This window comes from Empidonax traillii, unplaced genomic scaffold, assembly GCF_003031625.1.
Source record: "Empidonax traillii isolate 1590-97213 ecotype Southwest subspecies unplaced genomic scaffold, ASM303162v1 scaffold339:size995844, whole genome shotgun sequence".
Lineage (NCBI taxonomy): Eukaryota > Metazoa > Chordata > Aves > Passeriformes > Tyrannidae > Empidonax > Empidonax traillii.
In genome coordinates this window covers 110,717-130,956 of record NW_020955532.1, presented here as the reverse complement: position 1 = coordinate 130,956, position 20,240 = coordinate 110,717, and the positions used below count along the sequence as shown (strand labels likewise).

The following is a 20,240-nucleotide window of genomic DNA, read 5'->3' as shown; positions in this document are numbered from 1 at the left end:
GCCGTTCCGAGCGCCCGCGCAGCCGACGCCGCAGCGCCCGAGCCGCTCGCCGGGGCCGCGCCGCGCGCCCGCCCCGCCCCCGGCGGCCTCGCGGCGGGAGCCCGCAGAGGCGGGGGCGGGCGGGGCCGCGGGCGGGCGGGCAGGGGGCGGTGCGGCGCGGCCCGGCCCGGCCCGCAGCAGCGGCAGCGCAGAGCGAGGCGTCTACCCGGTCGCAGCCTGGTGGAGACCGGCGGTGGAGGCGGGTCCCCGGTGCCGCGGCCCGCCCGGCGCGGCGCCCGCCGGCTCTGCGCGGAGCGGCAGCGAGCGGTCCCGCAGCCCCGCGCCGCGCCCGGTGCGCACCTGCCCGGAGCTCGCCTGCGGAGGAGTCCAGACGCCCAGCAGGCAAGACCCTCCCCACTGCGCTGGCCGCCTGCGGTGCGGCAGCAGCGGGCACCGCAGTGACCGCAGCGGGGCTGTGCTGCCCGAGCATGCGAGCTGCTGTGCTGCGATGCGGTGTGCGGACAGCGCTGCCCCGCCGTGTGCCGGACCCTGAGTACCGCAGGGTCAGGGGCTCCGTCGTGCTCCGCACTTAGCAAGTGCACGGACAAGGTGTCAGCCTTACCGCTGCTTTGCTGCGAGCCTAGGAATCGTATGGCCGGAGCTCGCTGCGCTCCGGTGAAACAGGGTCTGAAGGCGAAGCCCGTTCCCGAGCCGGGGCACGGCGGTGGCAGGGCTGGGGCTGCAGCCCAGCCCAGCCCAGCCCGGGCACCAACCCTGGGCCGCTCTGGCACCGGTTACAGTGAGCCAGTGGTGCCCACGGTCTGGGCTGGCCGTCTGCGGCTTGAATGCACACACGCTGAGGAGCTCTGGCCCCCAGGGAAGGAAGGGATCATCCTATGTACAGACCCTCCTGGGTCAACACTACGTGTGCTTGTTAATTATTTAGTAAGCATATAGGGCTGTACACCACTGCTCATGCACTGTTTGTTGTGTTTTGTACTGCTTGTCATTAACCCTTGATCTCTTTTTTATAGCTTAAGAAATACAGGGAGTATATGCCGTAAGAAACCCTTTTATTTCTCATTCCTCTCACGTCCAGTCTTCTGGGTTCAGTGCTGGAGGGGCTGCCTCACGGAGTGGCTGCTGAGCAGCATAAGCAATATTATACAATATACAATTTTGTAATATATTTGTCTACCTCAGCGTGCTCCTCTAGCGCAATGGAGATGAGCTGTGGTTTGCTGCATGGCATCCTCCAGTGAGCCCCTGGAGAGGGTGGCCCTGACTCTGCTGCTTACCTCTAGCAGATTCGTCTATTTGCAGGGTGGTGACATTTTGTGCTCACCAGTGTCCTCATATTTCACATCATCTCATGCCCTTTGTGTGCTGCCTTTGTAAATCTTTATTTTTTGAGATCAAGAATTCATGAATCAAAAGATGGGGGAGTGGGGAGGCTGAGTCAGATTGTGAAAAAGGAAAGCCAAGTGAGAGTGTGCAATTGCTTATCACATTTACAAACATAGTTTCATTCATTCATCTCCATATGTTGCTCCTGTTACTACTAATAAAGCTCTGGTTTCTCAGACTGGAGCTGCCCTGGAAACACTGATTTTCATGGGTTTTTTACTTTATAGCCTCTACAGTATTTGTGTTACAGTATATTATTTTCCTAATTACCTTTTCATTACATTGAACATGTTAATATCAGAAAGAATTTGATAATATGAATGTACTTCCCACACAATCCCTGTTGTTCCTATTATTTGATGTGCAAAGGAGTGACAGATTATATACCAGCAGCAATTTGTTTCCCTCTATTCTGGTAAGATTTCCTAATTATAAAAACAAAAAAGCTTTTTCCCTGAGTGCACACCCCTGTTTGCTTCCTCTTTCTTTCCTCATCTTGCTAATGATAGCCGACTCCATCATGGTGATTTTGGAGCTGCTGGAAATCTAGCTTTGTCTACTGAAAGATTTCTACAGAAACCTTTATAGGCAAAGGGAGCCAGAGAGCAAGTCTGCTTTAAGCATGATGGTGACTGAGGTTTTCTTCTCTGGCTGGGAGGTGTAACTGTGGAGTGTATAGTAATTAATTTAATTCAATGTCGAGAGAAAAGGGGGAAGAATTGTTGTATTCGGGAAAAAATAAGAGTCTTAAAAGTATCAGATGTAAGACTTAAGCAGCCATTTCAATGACCTTTGTGATTTCTATTTCAGACAAAAGGCAGCAACCTAGTACAAGGGTATCATTTGTCTTCTCCCAGCCTCATCCTTTGTTCTCCTTGGGTTTAGCCTGTCACTTCCTAGGGTTTGGCTCTGTCCCTTGTTGGGACAGCAGCACTTCTCACCCGTGACTCTCAGAAGTGCTGTACCAGCAGGTGATGTTTTTTCTACTGCTTATTTCACATCTTCTCTACTGTGCAGCCTTTTTTTTCTTCTTATGACCCTCCGAGTTTCTCTGCCTTATATGCTTCAATATTTCTGCCTTGCCAAACATTGCACTGGTTACTTTACCTTCCCCCTCTCTCTGCTTTTGTCCACTCTGGCTTTTCTCTCATTTTTTTCCTCTTTCGTATATCTTCTCCTTCTTACATCTTTCCCCCCCCCCCTCTTTCTGTCTTTCTTTTTATATCCTCTCCTGCTGTCTCCTTTCTGACATCCCACTTCCATCCACTCTTACTCTACCTTCCTCTTGACATTTTTCTCTCCAAGCTGTTCCTTTTGTTATTGTCCTTTTCATCCCTTAGATTTACATATATATGTAAAAAAATAATGTAATAAATATTTATAGTAATATATTACATATATATGTGTACACATATACCTGTACTCTATTCCATGTCTTCCATTCTCCAGCTGAAACAAAGGAATTACTCATGCTGATGGTTTGATCCTGTTGCATCCTGTCCTCAGTACCTGAAATACACTGCTCCTGCCCATCACCAACATATATATTGAGTAGACTGAAGAATTAAGTCTGTGGGAAATGTTCCTAAATTCAGAAGTGTACTTAGGAAAGCATCTTGCTCAGGCTGCACTGTGAACAGAGCAGTTGTTGTGCTCTGACTGACAATACCAGAGGAGGACTACAAGTCCTTTGAATTCAAGGACCTAATGACATTTTCTTTACATTTCTCAATTTCAGGTTTTTTTTAATGAAAAGATTATAATATTAGATAAGGGACACTACCATCTCTTTGAATTATCCCTTAGATCCTGGACTGACACAAAATAAGACCTCACTAAATGTGGTTTTTTTTTTTTACCTAATTGTTTAGGTTTATACAGTCGTTAAGCCACTTTTCTGCAGTTATTGGAGAGAAATGCTTTCTCCTTATCAGTTCTAAGTTTTGTCTCTGAAAAGGGCTCTGTATGGGGTGAGACTGGGATCTTGGCTTGTCAAGCTTCCCCTTTCTTTGGAGCCAAAGGGAGAGGAGAGGAGAGAGCTGTGACTGCAGGATCATATGCATTGGGTGGGAGATGGAAGAATAGATGCATAAACCAAAAATACTACATTAACCTCAGAGGGCGGGGGGTGGAGTAGTTTAGTAATTATTACCCTTGACTATCACTGACAACAAACACCATCATTGGGGATCAAGGGCAAATGTTAAATTTTGCTATTTAAATAAGAGTCTTCCTTTTAAATAAATCATTTAATAATTAAACTTTTTTTCTTTTTTTTTTTTGTCATTCAAAGAGCATACTACTGACTGCCTGGAATGAAAACAGCTCTATCCCACAGACTCCACCTCTGCTTTCTAGCAGCTTACCTGACTCATAAAGAGAGTGGGGAGTTTTATATGCCACCTACATCAACTCAACATTTTCCTTTGTGGTGAGAGTTAATCACCACCCTTGTCATATTATTTCAGCCTATTGAAGTCAGGATTCTTTACCTTTCAAACCAGCCTTAAAACATAGGGTGAAGTTTTTTCCTGAATTTACTAGAGTATATAGGTGGTCCATTGCAGTAAGGTTCTCTGTGTTATTTGTTTAAAAATAGCCTTTACCCCCACTCTCAGGAAAGAGTTTCCATTTGCAGAGAACACATCTCTGACAGGAGGTGTGGCACCTGGAGAGTTGAGATCCTCAGCCTGAAGGTAGAGGACTATCCCCCAGGTAATCATTTCAGATGGTGTGTGTTGAGGAGCAAACTGTGGGGTTTTAGCCATGATCAGGATTTAGCCATGAAGAGGGTAAAGTTTTGCTTATATTAGACATAGTCAGAAAAACTAGACATGCTTTGGGCACATAAAATCTCTCCTTATAACCTGTTTGTATAATCTGTGTGACTCTGTCTCTTGTGGGCAGAAAGATCATCTGTAGTAGACTGATATTTGTCAAGCAGAAAAAATTACGTGAAAGAAGACTGGAAGGTAGGAATGAGAAAAAAACACAGAGATGGCAATATAATGGGTACAGTATGTATAGAAGGCAGTGGAGGAAGGGATAGGAGGAACAAAAAGTGCACCTCCTGAAAGGCTGTTGGGAGTTACAAAGAGGACATGAGTTACCCTTCCTCCTGCAAAGTGTAAGGAAGCTTAGGCAGAAAAGCATGGGACTTTTTGCAGAAGAAATTCTTGAAATGAGTTAGAGGAAGGGCGGAGAGGAAGGAACTACTGTGGAGCTCAGTACTTCAGGAGAACACCTAGTGTGAAGGAGAGCCAGGGAAATCATTTGGTAAGAGTTTCCTCATTTCTCTGTTACAAAGGCAAGTAGAATCAAGGAATGGGAAGGAAAGGGGAAAACCAAAAGGACTGAAGTTAACCATTGGCAGATGTCAGTTAAGGAAGGGTAGATAAAAGGAAGCTGCTGCCATGTTGGCAGAAATGGGGAAGTCCTCTTTGGGTCCTCTGTGCAACCTGGAAATTGAGAGTAACAAGTGGGGTGCTACAAGACAGGAGACAGGGAGCATCCTGTCAGGAATGAGCTGTCTGACCATGTATAATATAAATATAGGTTATTTCCTATTTGTATTATTCTTGATATGTTTAAGTCTTAAAATGCACCACAGATAACAGTGGTTGTGCCTTGAAGATATAGAAGCTATAGTTGGCTCAATCTTCCTGTAACCCCCTCCTCTTTCTCACATGCCAGAACTAACCCCGTTTTATCTCCTCTCCTGCACTGTGGGTCCTCAGCCTAGCTCCAGTCATCCTTCTTATTGATTGCACCTGCTTCATGACTGGGGCACAACTCCAGATGAGGACTTAGCAGTCACCTACAAAGATGTGTTTCTCAAAGCAGAGGTACTAATAAGCTCTGGGAAGGAAGCATGCTGGGAGAGGCACCAGCAGGGCAAAAGAAGAGCAAAAAGAGAGCACTTTATCTGAGAAAAAACAGACTTAGGAGATCATAGGAGACTCTAGGATTACTACAGTGGGGAGACTACAGGCATGGATGCCTCAGGAGGAAGGTGAATGTGGGAGGATGGAGCCATGGATGGTTAAAAATAACAGTATGGTACAGATAATATGGCACTCCACTGGTATTTTAAACCTGCTGCCTTTGAAAACCCATCTGAGTTTTGAAAAGCAAACCTTAAATTTAATTGTTCTAATTGGTACTGACCATCCAGGACCACTGGCATTTTGAGCCTGTCATTTTGTCCAGCAACCCCCATTTTCTGCACTGCTGGTCTAGTGGTTACAACCAATTCTACAGCAGATTGCTCTTTGTACCCCAACCGATGTAAACATGGATATATACCCAGTTATGTTTTGATTTCTCTGAAAGGGGGATGGCGTTTGTGATTAGCACACTAACTCCATGTGATAATGATGCTATCACAAATTAGAGGTAAATTAAAGCACCATTCACAAGCATTTGTACAATGTGGAATTTGGGCCTGGGTTGATTCGGACCTGAAAGCCTTTTTTTTTTTGGTGTTTCTGAACAACTGCCAGCTTTTCAAGCCTATGGCTGTTCCAAGTAATGCATTAGTCTCTGTACAAATAACATGTGAGATGGGACCAAGTGGCAGCAAACCTGCCAGGGCTTTGAACCTCCTGGCACTTGTAATGGGTGTGAGAAAACATAGGAAGGAACAATAAATAAAGGAATAAAGAAAAGAGAAGTAGAAAGTGAAGGACATCTCTGCATTTTGATAATAATTCTTCAACAGCACAGCAACATAGAACAGAAATACATTGTCTGGTTAATGTAGAGCAGTTATTTGCTAAGCCAGAGCCATCTCCTAGAAATATTTTTCTTTTTTTAAGTTTTGTCTTTGAATCATGAAAGGTATGGGTTTCTTCATCTTTCTCCCCTCCTCCCTTGTCTTTATCCTCCCACTTCCAAATAAGGATGTAAATGATGTTCCCTCTCATTGCCAGTGTAAATTTATTCATGAACATTTTAAAATGGCTTATTGTCAGTTCTTGTTCCAGAGTTTACTTTTACCTTCAATAACTCTTGTGTCCTTCGTGCTCACCGTGTCTATTTCTGGAGAGAAGTCAGCTTGCCTTTTCAGGGAAGCTTTGCTGTGCTGTCCTAGCCACGCTTCACTCCTCTCCTTGCATCTAGCAGGCTCTCCATTTTCCTGCTTCTACAGAAGATGACCTCTAACACTCAGAGGACTTTCTGCTTGTGGTAATGTGATCTAGTGACAGCAGCAGAAAAAGGTGTCAGCAGTCCTGGATCATGTTCCCAATCCAGTCTTTGGATGATGAGAGGTCTGGGGAAGGACACTTATATTTGTTTCCCTGCAGGCTCCAGTAATAGTCACACATCTCTGTTTTACAGTAAAATTGCTTTTACAATGCAAAATTAATTATTAATGCACACATTACAATATTTTCAGTATCCTGTAGCAATGAAATCAGATGCTGTGCCACTTGCTGCCTTTTGGCTTTTGGCATGCCATACAGTCCTTTTGGATGTACCTGTATGTGTTCTGAGGCACCCAGGCTTTATAGCCATGATAAAGCAGCTTTCACATATTCCTGACTTTTTTGGTAATTGCATGATTTCTGCTATTTTTTCTTAAATAATTTTCTGGACTTGCTGAAATATGAGCAATGTAACTGGGAAGTGATGATTGAAGTGAGAGACTCTTTTAGAGGGAATGTTAGAGGTCGTGATTGATTACAGCTGCACACATCATGTCCTCACGTGGTGCTTCCTCCCCATGTAAGGGGAGATTTGGTGATATTGCCCCTGTCTTTTGAGCAGACATGCATTAGACCCGAATATATCCCATGAAGGTTGTTAAAAAGCTTTGTTGGGTTTGTCTCACCCATGCCATTGAGAATAGGTGGTAAAACCTACATTGTGATGTACCTACTACATCACTCAAAAGCCTTAATGATGTTAGTCTGATCTTCAGTCCAATTTGGGCACATAGCTTTCTACTTTGGCAAGGGTTTATATCTGAACATATTATTCCCTGTCAACATAGTTTGGCCAAAGTACAGATTTTGGGGAACTACCTCAGCTTTTGTTTCTTTTTGCTATATAAATGATCTGTGGCACTGGAAAAGGTCACAGAAACCTACTAAAACCTGGATATGGGTTGTGTAGGAGGAAGAGGTGCCACACATCTGCATTGGTTCCAACACAACTCCTACTTTAACTTGGAAGCAGCTATCATCTGGGGCGGCTTCTTCTCCCTCTCCCACCCACTCTCCTCTTATGGCCTACAGGTGCTGGGCTGTAGCTTCTCTCATGTTTTTGGCTGAATGGCTGAATTAGCACATTTTTAATGGATACCTTTTTCAGCACTGATGAAAATGGTCTAGAATTTTGCTAATTCTCCATTACTCCATAAAATGCATAAAAATAGTTTGCTTAAAGGCCATAGTAGTTCTTTAGGCTTATTATCATTACTAGTTTAGAGACGATGGTTCCATTTTAAAAGCAGTTCTTTAGATATAGCAGACTAAGTGAGTTTATGCTCTTCTGCTTTTCCAGAGAAATTGAAATGATGTGGTTAAAGATCACATGATTTTCATTTTTTATATGGCACAGAGCAATTTATTTAAAATCTACACTTTTTATTTTCAGTAGCATAGGGTGTAATGGAATAAGTAAAGCACCTTTCTTTTGTTAGTCACCTATGATTTTTGTTCTCACACCCATCTCCAATTGTCTGTACTTTGCAAACCACCAAGAAATTACATAGAACTTGTGATGCTTCTGAGTAGTGGAGCTGCCATGATGTCTTGCTGCTTCTGCCCAGCAGGATTGGTCCAGGTCGTTTGTAGCTCAGCTGCCTGTACATGGTTGGCAGGCCCTGACCTCTCCCTGCCTTCAGAGTGACTTTGCTGAGTTAGTCTAGGGACAGGAGCTAAACCCTGCACCCAGACACAGAGTTGTTGCTGACAGGTTGATCCCCTGTGGGTCCCGTTGAGTTGAAGTGCTATGTGAATGGAACAGAAGCCTTTTACTTCAGAAAAGAATTTGTGGCAGGAGCAACAAATCCTAATGACTCAGAAACTTGGAGAGGAAGCTTGTGCTGAAGTTTGTGTTGTATAAGGTTCTGACTTACTGATAAAACCCTAGGAAGGAATAAGCCTGTTTGTGTTCTCTGTTGGACTGTGTTAGTGCCGAAGACTTTCTGAGGATATTTTTGGTAATACAGAATCACAGAATCTTCTGAGTTGGAAGGGACCCACAAGAATCATCAAAGTCCAGCTCCTACAGGTTTCTCTGAAACCCTGGCACTCTGAGTGAAAGTTGCCTGGAGTGTAATTGTAGCAGATGCTGTACTGGGTGAACTCTCATAAACGTTTAACAGGTATTGATCTAGAGAAAACATAATTTTGCATTTATTAGATGCTGTTGGTCAAGTGTGTAGATCAGAGATATCCCAAAGCAGGTAGATAATGAGTGCTCTTAAAAAGAGCAGATAATAAAGCTTTTTTAAGAACTTATTAACAGTAACAAAACCTTGATAAAATATGAAGTCTGATTTTTATAAAGTACTGAGCCTTCTGGACTCCAATGGAAATCAATGTTGGCTGTTGGTGATAAGCATCTCTAAACCTTGTATTTGTGGTTTCAGACACAGGTTAAATCCCCATTGACTTCAGACACTCTTTTAATCAGCCTAATGACTGCAATATTTAGCCTTCTGACAAACATTCTTCTTGCAACACTGTCTCTCTGCTTGACTCATAGGTAAGATTTTATTTTCCTTAAGAATTCAATATATCTTCTCTGCAGAGAGCTCGAATCTAGGGTCCTGCTCCTTACTTTGTACATAAGCATCTGTGATTGATACCCCCACAGCCCTGAGAAGTACTTGCAACTTGGGCAGAAGTAGCACAAGAAATGACAGCTCTTTCTGGTGATTAAAAGTGTGTTTTCTAAAAATAATAAATGGGAATTATAGAACAGAAGAGAAAATATTATTGTAGGGAGTACTCTGTACTGAACTCCCAGGCAATGGGTTAAAACAGGAAAGATAAGGATCAGTCAAAGAGTTAGGACACCACTGCATTTGTTCTGAAGAAATTTAAAGATCTCTTTGAACACAGTGTGTCTGTGTCAGAGACTGAATTTGTAGCATTTCTTTCTATGTAAAGGAGTAAGGGACATCTTTAGTTTTAACCTCTTTTCATAGTCTTATATGGAAGCAGGAATCTCTTTGCTAGAACACTGCATATGTGTATCCCAGGTTAAAAGCCATTTAAATGATAACTTTATCATTCATATCATATGCGGTGCAGCAGAGCATGTGGAAGTTGGGATAGGGCCTTATTATTGGTACTGGATTACCTGGGAGGAGACCCAGGATCCCAAAACTGTTCTCTGTGCCTCTCCATCATTGGAATTGGGCATTTCAGAACAGTTTACCTTATTTTAGGAAATTCTCCTCCTCTTTACTTCAAAGCAAGTATTACCTCATGATCACATGCCAGGCAACATACCAAGAGAAAAATTCTTTCTGGTCCAAAATATGACTATCAGGTTTTGCACAGGAGGCAACATCCCTAAAGTCTCACGGTGACTCATCACTCTTCTGATCTGCTTCAGTACCTAAGGCAGAGCTTGGTACCAAATAATCACAAAATATTGCTTGTTTTCTCAACTATTACTACATAATTATACCTGCCAGATGAGCAAATTCTTGTTTAATAACTTCCAGGTAGATGGCTTATATAAGGGAGGGGATTTGCAGTTTGCAGAAATATGCTGTTCCAATAACAGTCATTTGTTGACACCTGGTAATTTGTAAACTGTATTTACCAGGTCTTACGAGCATTTCAGAGCAAATGAATCTGTTGGAAAGCCTTTTCCTTTTGTTGGAAACATTTCCTAATTAATTGCCCTTCTTTGTGTTTCAGAGAGTAAAACAAAAAGCATCAGCCAATTTCACTTTACATTTCTCAGCATATAGGAATAAAGCCAAGTATTCTTTCTTTTATATGATAGGAGAAACTAAGGAAAAGGACAATAATTGAACATAACAGGACATTTCTACTGAAGGGACAGAATAAACAGCAGGTGCCCACTGGCTCTCATTTACTCTAGCAAGGATTAAAATAGAACATCAGAAGATTAGCAAATACCAGAACATGGGATGTCCAAAAGAGCTTGAGGTTTTCCTACAAATGTTTAATTTTTCACTAAAATGTAAGAACAAAGTGTTCACTCTAGAAATGTATCTTTTATGGTTGATTAGGAAATTACAGAAAGGGAACAGCCTGTTGGGCATGGGAATTTACCGTGGATGCCCCAGAGCTCATCACAGCAAGGACAGCTTTCAAAAGGACAAAGAAAGAAAAAAAAATCCAAGTGCCGTTTCTACCCCTGCATGAGGACAGGTCCAGAAGGCCATCTAATAGTCCACCCATAGTCACCCACGCACACCACAGTGACCAGCTTGGCATTGGTCCTACAGACTCAGCAGCAAGGCAAAAATGAACAAAAATTCTGCAGGAGCTTCCCTGCCTGTCTCTCTCCAACTTTATGTCAGGTCTGAGGAAAACAGAGACAGCATGGGATTTCTCAGCAGGGCTCCTTTCCATTTCAGATCTGAGACTGTGGTGATTTGTATCTTCAAATATGTTTTTCTGTTCGTTTTCCTTTTAATGATGCTGAAGAAAGGAGTGTCAACACAAAGGAAGATGTATCTGTCACTCCACACTGCTCTGGTTTCTGCAGCAGTACTGGCTGGAAAAATTACTGTCACTGGTTTTGTTGTTGGTTTTCTGAGGAAAGAAAAAAATGCCAGAACTGATAACTGATTGACTCAGAGCGTACAAAGACATAAAGTAAAAATGCACCCAAAAATTTTCCTCAAAAACCTGAAACCTTCCAAATGTCACCATGACGCTTCAAAATGCCTTCTCTTACATGGCCATACCCTGTGTCCCAGGGACTTCAGTGGCTTGGACTTGGAGATGAGCATCACCTCCCCTCCTTAGGGTCCTTGTGGAAGTTTCTGGCTGCAGTATCCCATGGGAAATGCCCATCAAGAGAACACAACCCATAAAGCGTGTTCTACCCATCTCCAGTCTGCAAGTCACAGAAATTACGAGGTTGAGGGTGCCTCAGGCAAACATCTTGCACAGTCCATGCTCCCAGCAGGGTCAGTGACTGTGAGTTGCTCAGAGCCACATCCAGTTGGATTTTGAGTATCTCCAAAGACTGATATTCTGCAACCTTTCTGAGTAACCTGTGCCAGTGCTGGGTCAACCTCATAGTAGAGAAGTCAATCATGATGGTGGCACTTCCTACCACAAAACCTAATAACCCCAGGTTCTTTCTCTCTCTCTCTCTCTCTCTCTTTGTTCTTTTGGGTTTTTGAGGGGTTTTTTTAAGGGAGAAGAAAGAGATGCAACTATTTTCATAAAAAGAAGCCATTTTTTTTAAAGATTACTTAGTGTTTCCCTCAATAGAGTCTCCACATGGAGACTCTGGGGATAATCCCACTACTTCTGTCTTCATACTAGAGCAACATCTTCCTCTGGGTTGCATTATACAGTGTTGACAGAAGAGTTGGTGACACCACTGATCATTAGTAACATTATTTATTTATTACCTGGCAAGTGCACTCAAGCTTTTTGTGGTAGGCACTGCTCAAACAAATCAAAAGGAATACAATCTGTTTTCAAAGCAGGTGTTATTTAGCTGTTTAACAGTCAGCTGCAAAGAAGTGGGTAGAGAGAAGCAAGGACACCGAAACTGTTGTGCTAATTTCTGAACTTCAGCATCACTGTGGCCACATATGGGAGAAGAGCGAGATCCTGGCTGTGCTGCCCAAGAGTGGGTGTTAGCCAGTCACATGGGCAGAGGTGTCCTGTAGGTGTGACCTTTCCTGGAGTCATATGAAATTACTCTGCTGTCTTGGGCACTATATTCATTTTTTATAAGCTGCAGTACAAGTGCACTTAAGAATGAATGCATATTTTAGAGGGATATACTTTTTAAAAAGCCTAAGAAGTAGTCATTTGCATTTTTCAGTTGTTGTGGTTTTGTCAGGAAATGAGCTTAAGAGAAAAAGACGCATGTGCACAGTTATTCCTTCTCTTGGAAAAATGCCTTTCCATTGAAAAGACATATTTTTGAGTCTACAAACAGAGCAGCAGGGGATTTCTTTTCCCAGTGCTGCTTCCCAAATAGAGGAAAAAAGGAAGAAAATTTGTGATTTCACTAGAGGAAGAAAATGTGGTATTTAAGGGGGCAGGTGTCAGAGTTTTGAAGGCTGTCCAGGACTTTCGGGACAGTCTAGCACTAGCCGTTCCAAATGCCACCTCTGAGAAGAATGCATGGGGAAATTAAGAAAGGGGATGAGGGGGCAGAGTGAAACACTTAGCACATGAAAATCATGTCTTTGGAGAAGAAACTGCTTTGCTGGAGCAGAAACTCAGCGCTGAGGGCACTGATGCCAACTTTGCCTTCTAGACTGGAGGGTGTTTTGGAGGGCTGCGGTGAAGACCTTGCCTCCCTGCTCCCTGGCACCCCGAGCAACGCCACTCTGCCCTTGCAGCTGGGTGTATCCCCCACTTCAAGTGCTCAGCATTGCCCCTTGCCCAGTGCCTGCCAGACCATGAGGCTGCCAGAGCCCAGCACTGGTGCCTCATGACACAGAGCAGCCAGCAGTGCAGGAGGCATCATCTCACATACTGATTTGGAGCCATTGGAGGGTTGTTGCATGGTTTGGAAGCAGAAGCTGGTATCCACTGAGATGTAGGCATGTGAATCCAGCCTTGGTATCAAAGATGTCTGCTCTCACATGGAGCAACCAGGAACTTTGCATAGACTTGGTTGCAACAGTGCTGCTGCATCTGGTTTTAAATGCAAATGCAGGCAGCAGTGGAGAAACCAGGCTCCTTCCCAAGGAGGAGAGGCAGGGTTGAGCATGCAGCCATTGCTTTGGCACAGGCACCATTTAGGTCCCTCTCTGATACTCTTGAGTATGCCCCTAATGTCACGTCCCAGCTTTCTCTTTCCTGTTTACTTCTATCCATTTTCCCATGTGCCATCAACTCTGAAGCTCTTTTTTCTCTACTGGTCTCTCTTGTCCAGCAGACTGTAATTCTGAGGTCATCTTCAAAAGAGACACAGAGCAGTAAAACCCAAGCTCTGGAGTAATGCTGGAAGCTTATCCTCCAGAGAAGCCTTGTCTTTCAAGAGCATTCCAAGTGCCCTCTAAAACACAAAACCACTTACCAGGTTGCAATACAGTTATTCCCTTGACCCATGTAGTAAAGCACATGTAAATTTGTAGTGTAGCAGAGGCATAGAGTTTTTTGATGGTTTACATACTGCCTTTTTGTTACTGCACTTCTGGATGAAAGCAGTCAGCTGCTTTCAGCAGTCAGCAGATCATGGCTCTGCAGGTTGTAGCCTAATGAAGAAAAACTCAGAGGGAGGATCAGGCATGTTTGGTGTAAATTGTCCAGTGAAGACTTACTCGTCAAAAGCAGAAAGAACCAAATAGCAGAAAACAGTTCTTTCCGTCAACATGTAGCCCAAAATCACTTTGATGTTTGACTCCTATTCACATTTCTGTTTCTTTTCCAGGTGATTCCTGACACCTCCTCTAAGCTTTTTTACTCTCTGATATTTTTTGCTAGCTAATGTGAATACTGAGAGATTTCTATAGCTCAGCTAGCTAGCTTAAAAGTGTATTTTTTTTGTATTCCACTGGAATACATGGTGTCAAACAATAGCCACAGAAATGCAAGTACCCTCAAAATAAAATTCTACCTACATGCAAAGAAAAAAGTTTTTATTGGAGATTGTAATAACCACATAAAATTATTTTGACCAGTTTCATATAAGGTGGCTTCAGTGATACTTTGCAACAGTCTTTGGCCCATTCCAGCAAGATTTCATTTAATCCATACTGCAGTCAATATTTTCTTTGGAACTAGAACATTTTTCTCAGAAAGCTGTTCACCCTCCATCTTACATTTACTAAGCAGATGCCAACTAGGCCTGTGTTCAGCGATATTGACAAGTCCAGTGTTATAGAGATTTAAACAGAAAACAACAGAAAGCCATACACAAAACAGAGCAGTTCTTGCTGGCAGTTCAAAAATGCTTGCACAGGGTCATGGGGTATTTATCTCAGATTCAGAGTTATTCCTTGTCTCTGACTCAGACTCTCTCATCTTTCAATACAATTACTCTGTAGAAGACCAAAAAAGAATCAGATTTTTTTTCATGTTTTCTCCAAGCAGCTCCAACACCCAGCGAAAGATTTCTCAGGATGCCAGAGCCAGCGAAGTCAACCTCAGCCCCTAAAAAGGGCTCCAAGAAAGCTGTGACAAAGACCCAGAAGAAGGGTGATAAGAAGCGGCACAAAAGCAGGAAGGAGAGCTACTCCATCTATGTCTACAAGGTGCTGAAGCAGGTTCATCCTGACACTGGCATCTCCTCCAAGGCCATGGGCATCATGAACTCTTTCGTCAATGATATCTTTGAGCGCATTGCTGGAGAAGCCTCCCGCCTGGCCCATTACAACAAGCGCTCTACCATCACCTCCCGGGAGATCCAGACAGCCGTGCGCCTGCTGCTCCCAGGAGAGCTGGCCAAGCATGCTGTCTCTGAGGGCACCAAGGCTGTCACCAAGTACACGAGCTCCAAGTAGCCGGACATCACCTCTGCAACGGGATCATCAAGCACCAGGCCCTCCATGCAAGCACGGGTAAGCAGCCATGGTCTGGATAAACGTCACAGCTATTATCCACAGCAATTTGCAGCCTTGGGATGGGCATGAAAAGCTGCCCAGTGGAAGAGGAGACAGTGATCTGGATGTCAGCTGATTTTCGTAGTCTGTTCAGGACGTGGAAAGGATTTGTCAAGGCTGGTGGAGGAGGCTCTTGCTTTCACATCTCATTCAAAGAACTGACCAACCCTACTGTATCCAGTCTCCTCTGTGCTTGGCAAACATGCCTGTTTGGCACTGGCAGGGGAGACTGGCAGAGGCACAATCCCTGAAGTCTTCCCGTTTGACTGCTTTGTCACAGTCATCTGATATGGGCACTGAGGAGTCAGCACTGGCATCCTCTCTCTCATAGCCTGGATCCCTCCTGGTGTGCAGTGGCTCAGCCCACCCTGTGCTGGCAGAATCAACAGCTACCAGGCACATATTGATTCAACAGCTATCTGGGCTTGACAGCCTGTTTTAAAGAGCAAGCCTGGCAGGCGGGCAGATGCTCAAGTTGATACCAAGTGCTAATCCTCCTCATTGCTCCCGATGAATGAGCCGTGGAGCAGGCTGAGGGTGCTGGCGCTGCCCACTGCCTCCACCTTGTGCCAAGGTGGAGAGACGGACAAGGCGGGATGTTGGGACTGGGTCACTACCTTTCCTAGCTACTGCTTTGCCTGCTTTAGGACTTGCTTTGATGTGCCAGACTTTGCTAGTTCTGCTGCTTTTCACAGACTTTTCCTGCCTTGACGCTGCCTGGGCACTCCCTTCCACTGTAAGTGTGGGTGAGAAGGGGTGGGGCCCATGAGGGTCCCCTCTCCTGCGAGCTCCAGGCTGGTACAGGACAAACATTACAGAAGTGTTGGGAGGGGACTGAGGATTTGGGAAGGCATCTTGTATGGGAGCAGAGGTGGCTAGTGTGTTTTGGGGGGAAAGAGGCCGGCTCGCTGCAGAGATCGCTGCGGGCAGCTCACCTGGCCCTGCCTTCCCTGCTTTGTTCAGCAGTTAGAAAGCAAAACCAAAAACTGGGGCTGGGTGGATATACAGGGACACTTGCCTGCATCCCAGATATTTTGAAGATTACTCCCCACAACTTCTCAAAGTCCACAGTAAGGTGAGCAATAATAGGATCTTGTTAAAAGCCATAGAGATTAGTGGAGGAATATCTTGGTTACAGGTTTATCTTGCCCAGACTGCTGGATAGCAGAAGAGCATGTGTAGCACTGGTGTGAAGTTGAAACTTCCTACTCAAAACACAAAATTAGCCAACATTTTTTAAAAAATCAAAGTCTCTGGTAGGCAGTAATGCTCAGATAAAAAATGTGCATGTCTAAAATAACAACAGCTTTCTGCAACTTATTCTGTAAATAAAAGGAACAGCAAAGGCACAGGATCCAGAACTAAGTGCAGATTCTCCCTAAACTCCAGGACCTTGTTTTTAATTGAAAAGTAAATTCATACTCCAAAATAGCAGCCTTGCAGTACATGTCTAACTTTCCCCTGCATTTATCTCTATCATGTTTCCTTATGCTTTGAGAGTGATTGGAACCTTTAAAAAATTTACATTGCTTTTGGAGCTGTAGGACTCTGCATCTCCAGAAGATTCAGTTATTCCTTGGTTTTATAACAGCATTGCAGTCATTTTCCAGTTGGTCTGAGGAGAGGACTGCATAGACCTGCTCAACCAAGAGCACCTCAGAAACGAAGAGCAGGCTGGGTGTGTGATCTCTGTGCAGGAGTGAAGGTCAAATTGTTTATGGGCTGCTCCCAGCCCCCTGCATTGGTTTGAACATCCCACACTTGAAAAGGGACTTTCCTACTCCACTCTGCTCAGTGATAACACACAGCTGTGTTTCATAGCCTAATGCCAGCAGGAATCTCTGGTGATATCTCTCAGAAAGAGCAACACCTGGTTAGTTGGCTGCCAGGACCCACAAGGATCTGCTCCCAGGAACAGCACCTGTACTTAGCAGTATTGGTAACCTGGGCCACTTGGCCAGGACACTTTGGAGGTGACAGCTTACTCCTTACATTTGTTTTCCAGTCAAATAGTCTAAATCAGATACCAAAGATTAAAATGTACCTGCAGTGGGCCTAGAGCCATCAGAAATCCAAACACTGAATGATGCATAAGGGGAATATAGGGAGTGAAGGGCTGGTTGGCATTGCTGGAGCTTTCTTCTTCTGTCCCTTTGAGCTGCAGGTCAGAATTCATCCTCTTGGGAAGTCATCTTGAAGGTAGGAATCCAAAGTAGAATAAACCCACTCCAGTCCAAGCAGTGTGTGTAGGCCAGGACACACATCTCCTAATATTACTTGGCACAGCCTCTAAACCCTCACTCTTTTGAGCAGACCAGAGTCCTACTTCAGTCTCCACAAGCTGCAGGAAATCAGGAAAACAAAATGAGATGTCAGTCCTCCAGGGTCTCCTGGGCAGCTCAGGAATGAGGCTGGTCACTTGGGCAAGAGCTGCTCCCCCATACACCTACTCAAGAGTACCAGTCCCATTTGCTTCTGCCACTGTTGCCACTCTCCATTTTTGGAGGTTGTTTCAGAGAGAAGAGAGACAGTGATTTAAGGCTACAAAAATACCTGAACACTTAAACAGGATTTTTATATTGCCTAAAGCCAAGTGACTGAGACTGATCACATCCATCCATTTATAGTCTAGGTTGTCCTTTCACACATCATTTGCTCTTCAGTCTCCCTTTGTATTTTTTTTTACTCTCCCCTGACATTGTGAACCACAGGACTGAGGAACTGATCTGTGTTAAAACGAAACATTTTTTTCCCCTTCCTTGAAAGCTTTGTTTTAACCCAGTTTTGGTGGCTGCTCTGTTCTTGTCACTGTTGTACAGATACTTTTGCCAGCGTAAGGAAGGGATGATCCAGGAAGGGCAAGGCTGGTACAAGCTAGGACTGACACAAAAAGCAGTTGAGAAGTTAATGGCCCCAGTGTCAAGAAAAAATGAGGAAAGGAAATCTGAGTCTCCCACAGGGGTCCAGTTAGCAGCAAAGATGGGGCTTTTAAATATGCCACTGTGGGTGTTACCCTTGCAGTGTCCCACAAGCAGTTTCTCTGGCAGTCCTGATGCTGTAAATCAGGTAAATCCCATTTCTGCAGATCCCAGAGGACTCAAGTGTTTCACAAGTGCAAGAGAGCAGGTTGGGAAGGGGACTCCGCTCCCATGCAGCCACCCAGCTGTAGCAGTTGGAGGATCCTTGTTCAGGCAAATCTGAAAGGCAGCCTGCCCTTCCTACGTCTGCCTGCTGCTGTACAGGAGCACACTCACAGCAGTTTAACAGGAATTATTTTGAATGTGATGAGCTTGGACTGAGCTTTAATATTAGAGGAAATAGAAGGTGGTCTAAAAGTTCAAGGATCAATTGTTCACTAATCTGAGGTGTGACATACTTCACAGTTCCCTGATAAGGAGATTTGCTGCAGAAGAGGGGTTCTGCACACCTGTGCTTTTAAAATAATACATATTTCCAGATCTGGAATTGATAAAACATTTTAAAACTGAAGATAATATACCAAGCACCACTGTCCCTATCTGATTCCTACTACAGTCCCAGGAGCATCTCTGGGCCACTCCTGTGTTTTGTCCATTAAAAAAGTAAATCAACTACAGATTAAAAGTTGGAAAGGAAGATGAAAAATGTAATACAACCTTCCTATTTACCTCATATTAACCCCAAGGACATCACAGCATTGAGTTATTTGTTTTCATGTACAAAAGAGATAAAACAAGCTGCTATGTAGATCTACTTCTGATTTTCCACCCTGCTTCCCTAGAAGGGCTTAAAGCCCATCTGCCCTTCACAGCAGAGCTCAACCTACAGAGGAATTGAGTGGCCACCTGCATGAAGGGTTGCTCCTGCTCAGGACAGACAGCATGGTGAAAACAAGGGTAGAAACAAGTGTGGAGGAAAGTGCTTGTCCTGAACACCACTGCATGTCCTAGGGAGGGACACTACAGAGGACTGCCCAGCAGAGCTGTGTGGCTGTGCAGCCTTCTGTTCTGGTGACAGGCAGCCATGCAGATAGCTCCAAGTCCTGACCACCCCTAGAGCAGAGCTTGGCATGGCCTCTGCACAGTCCTGAGCATTTTTCCCATCGTAGCATTTCCTGATGGTTTACATCCAGATCAAATTGTTTACAGGGAAAGGAAGAATGTGAACTACAACATAAAAATTATTTGCTGGCAGAGTTTTGAGAGCTTCCTGGGACTGGCACCTGGGGAGCAATCTTTCATGCTTACTTCATGCATCATATCTCGTGGGCTTATGTACACAGTTTTTCTGACAGTAAATGTTACATCAAGTATGATTCATGTTGCTGCTGGTTTATTACCTATCTTAGTGCTAATTACCTGTTTTCTGTTAAATGTATAAATAAAATGTAAATGCCAACCTGTTGGAAATCAATGAGACCCAGCTGTCAGGGTGTCTTTGCTTTCTTATTACCTTTGCTACCTTATTACCAAGGTCCCCCCAAGTCTTGCATTTCTCCTTCTCCATGGTATTTCCTTCAGCCCTGGGGTGACAGCAACCACCCTTCCAACAGAGATGGAGCCCAGCTGGTCCTGGCAGAGGGTCATTCAAAAACCAGAAGAGCCCCGCACTGAAGGGATGTCCCAGGCTGCCACTGTGAGTCCTCATGAGCCCCCATCACTCACCCCAAACATGGGTGCAACATAAACATCTTTTTTTTTTTTTTTCTCAAGCCCTTCCAGTGAGCTTGCCCCCAGGCAGAGCTGAGCCTGCAACCTGTCCTTGCCACACTCCTGCTTGGGTGCTTGGGGAGTGCTCTCCATGGCACCCATCACTTAACCCCCAGGTGAGAACAGTTTTGACTTGCATAGACTGAACACTGTGGTTGGAGAAGTGTTTTATGCACATTCAGAATTTCTGTTCATCCTAATCAACAATTGCTCCCCCAGAAACCTCTTTCCTTGGACCATGAGAAGTTTATAGGCAACAAACGTGGAATAAGATGTAGTATCTGAATATTACAGGAAGAAAAATATCTTCCCTTTAAAGACTGATTGGTAAATATGCTCCAGTGAAACACTCACCTGCTGGACTTCAGCATCATAATGCACTCAGTGGAGTGGGAAATGAATATGCTGTGCTAGACACTGTTTGC

At 44.3% G+C, this 20,240-nt stretch overlaps 1 protein-coding gene across 4 annotated transcripts; it reads left to right on the top strand.

Moving 5' to 3' along the window:
- Positions 1-265: 265 nt before the first annotated feature.
- Positions 266-19,519, top strand: LOC114061555 (histone H2B 5-like). 4 transcript variants are annotated; one of them, XM_027892138.1, is made up of 2 exons: positions 266-381; positions 14,619-19,519. In XM_027892138.1, the coding sequence occupies exon 2, from the start codon at positions 14,648-14,650 to the stop codon at positions 15,026-15,028; it is 381 nt and encodes a 126-aa protein (XP_027747939.1). In that variant the 5' UTR covers positions 266-381; positions 14,619-14,647; the 3' UTR covers positions 15,029-19,519. The 4 variants fall into 4 exon arrangements, with proteins under 4 accessions (XP_027747939.1, XP_027747941.1, XP_027747940.1 ...); XM_027892140.1 differs by lacking the exon at positions 266-381 and adding an exon at positions 958-2,357; XM_027892139.1 differs by lacking the exon at positions 266-381 and adding an exon at positions 3,609-3,817.
- Positions 19,520-20,240: the final 721 nt, after the last annotated feature.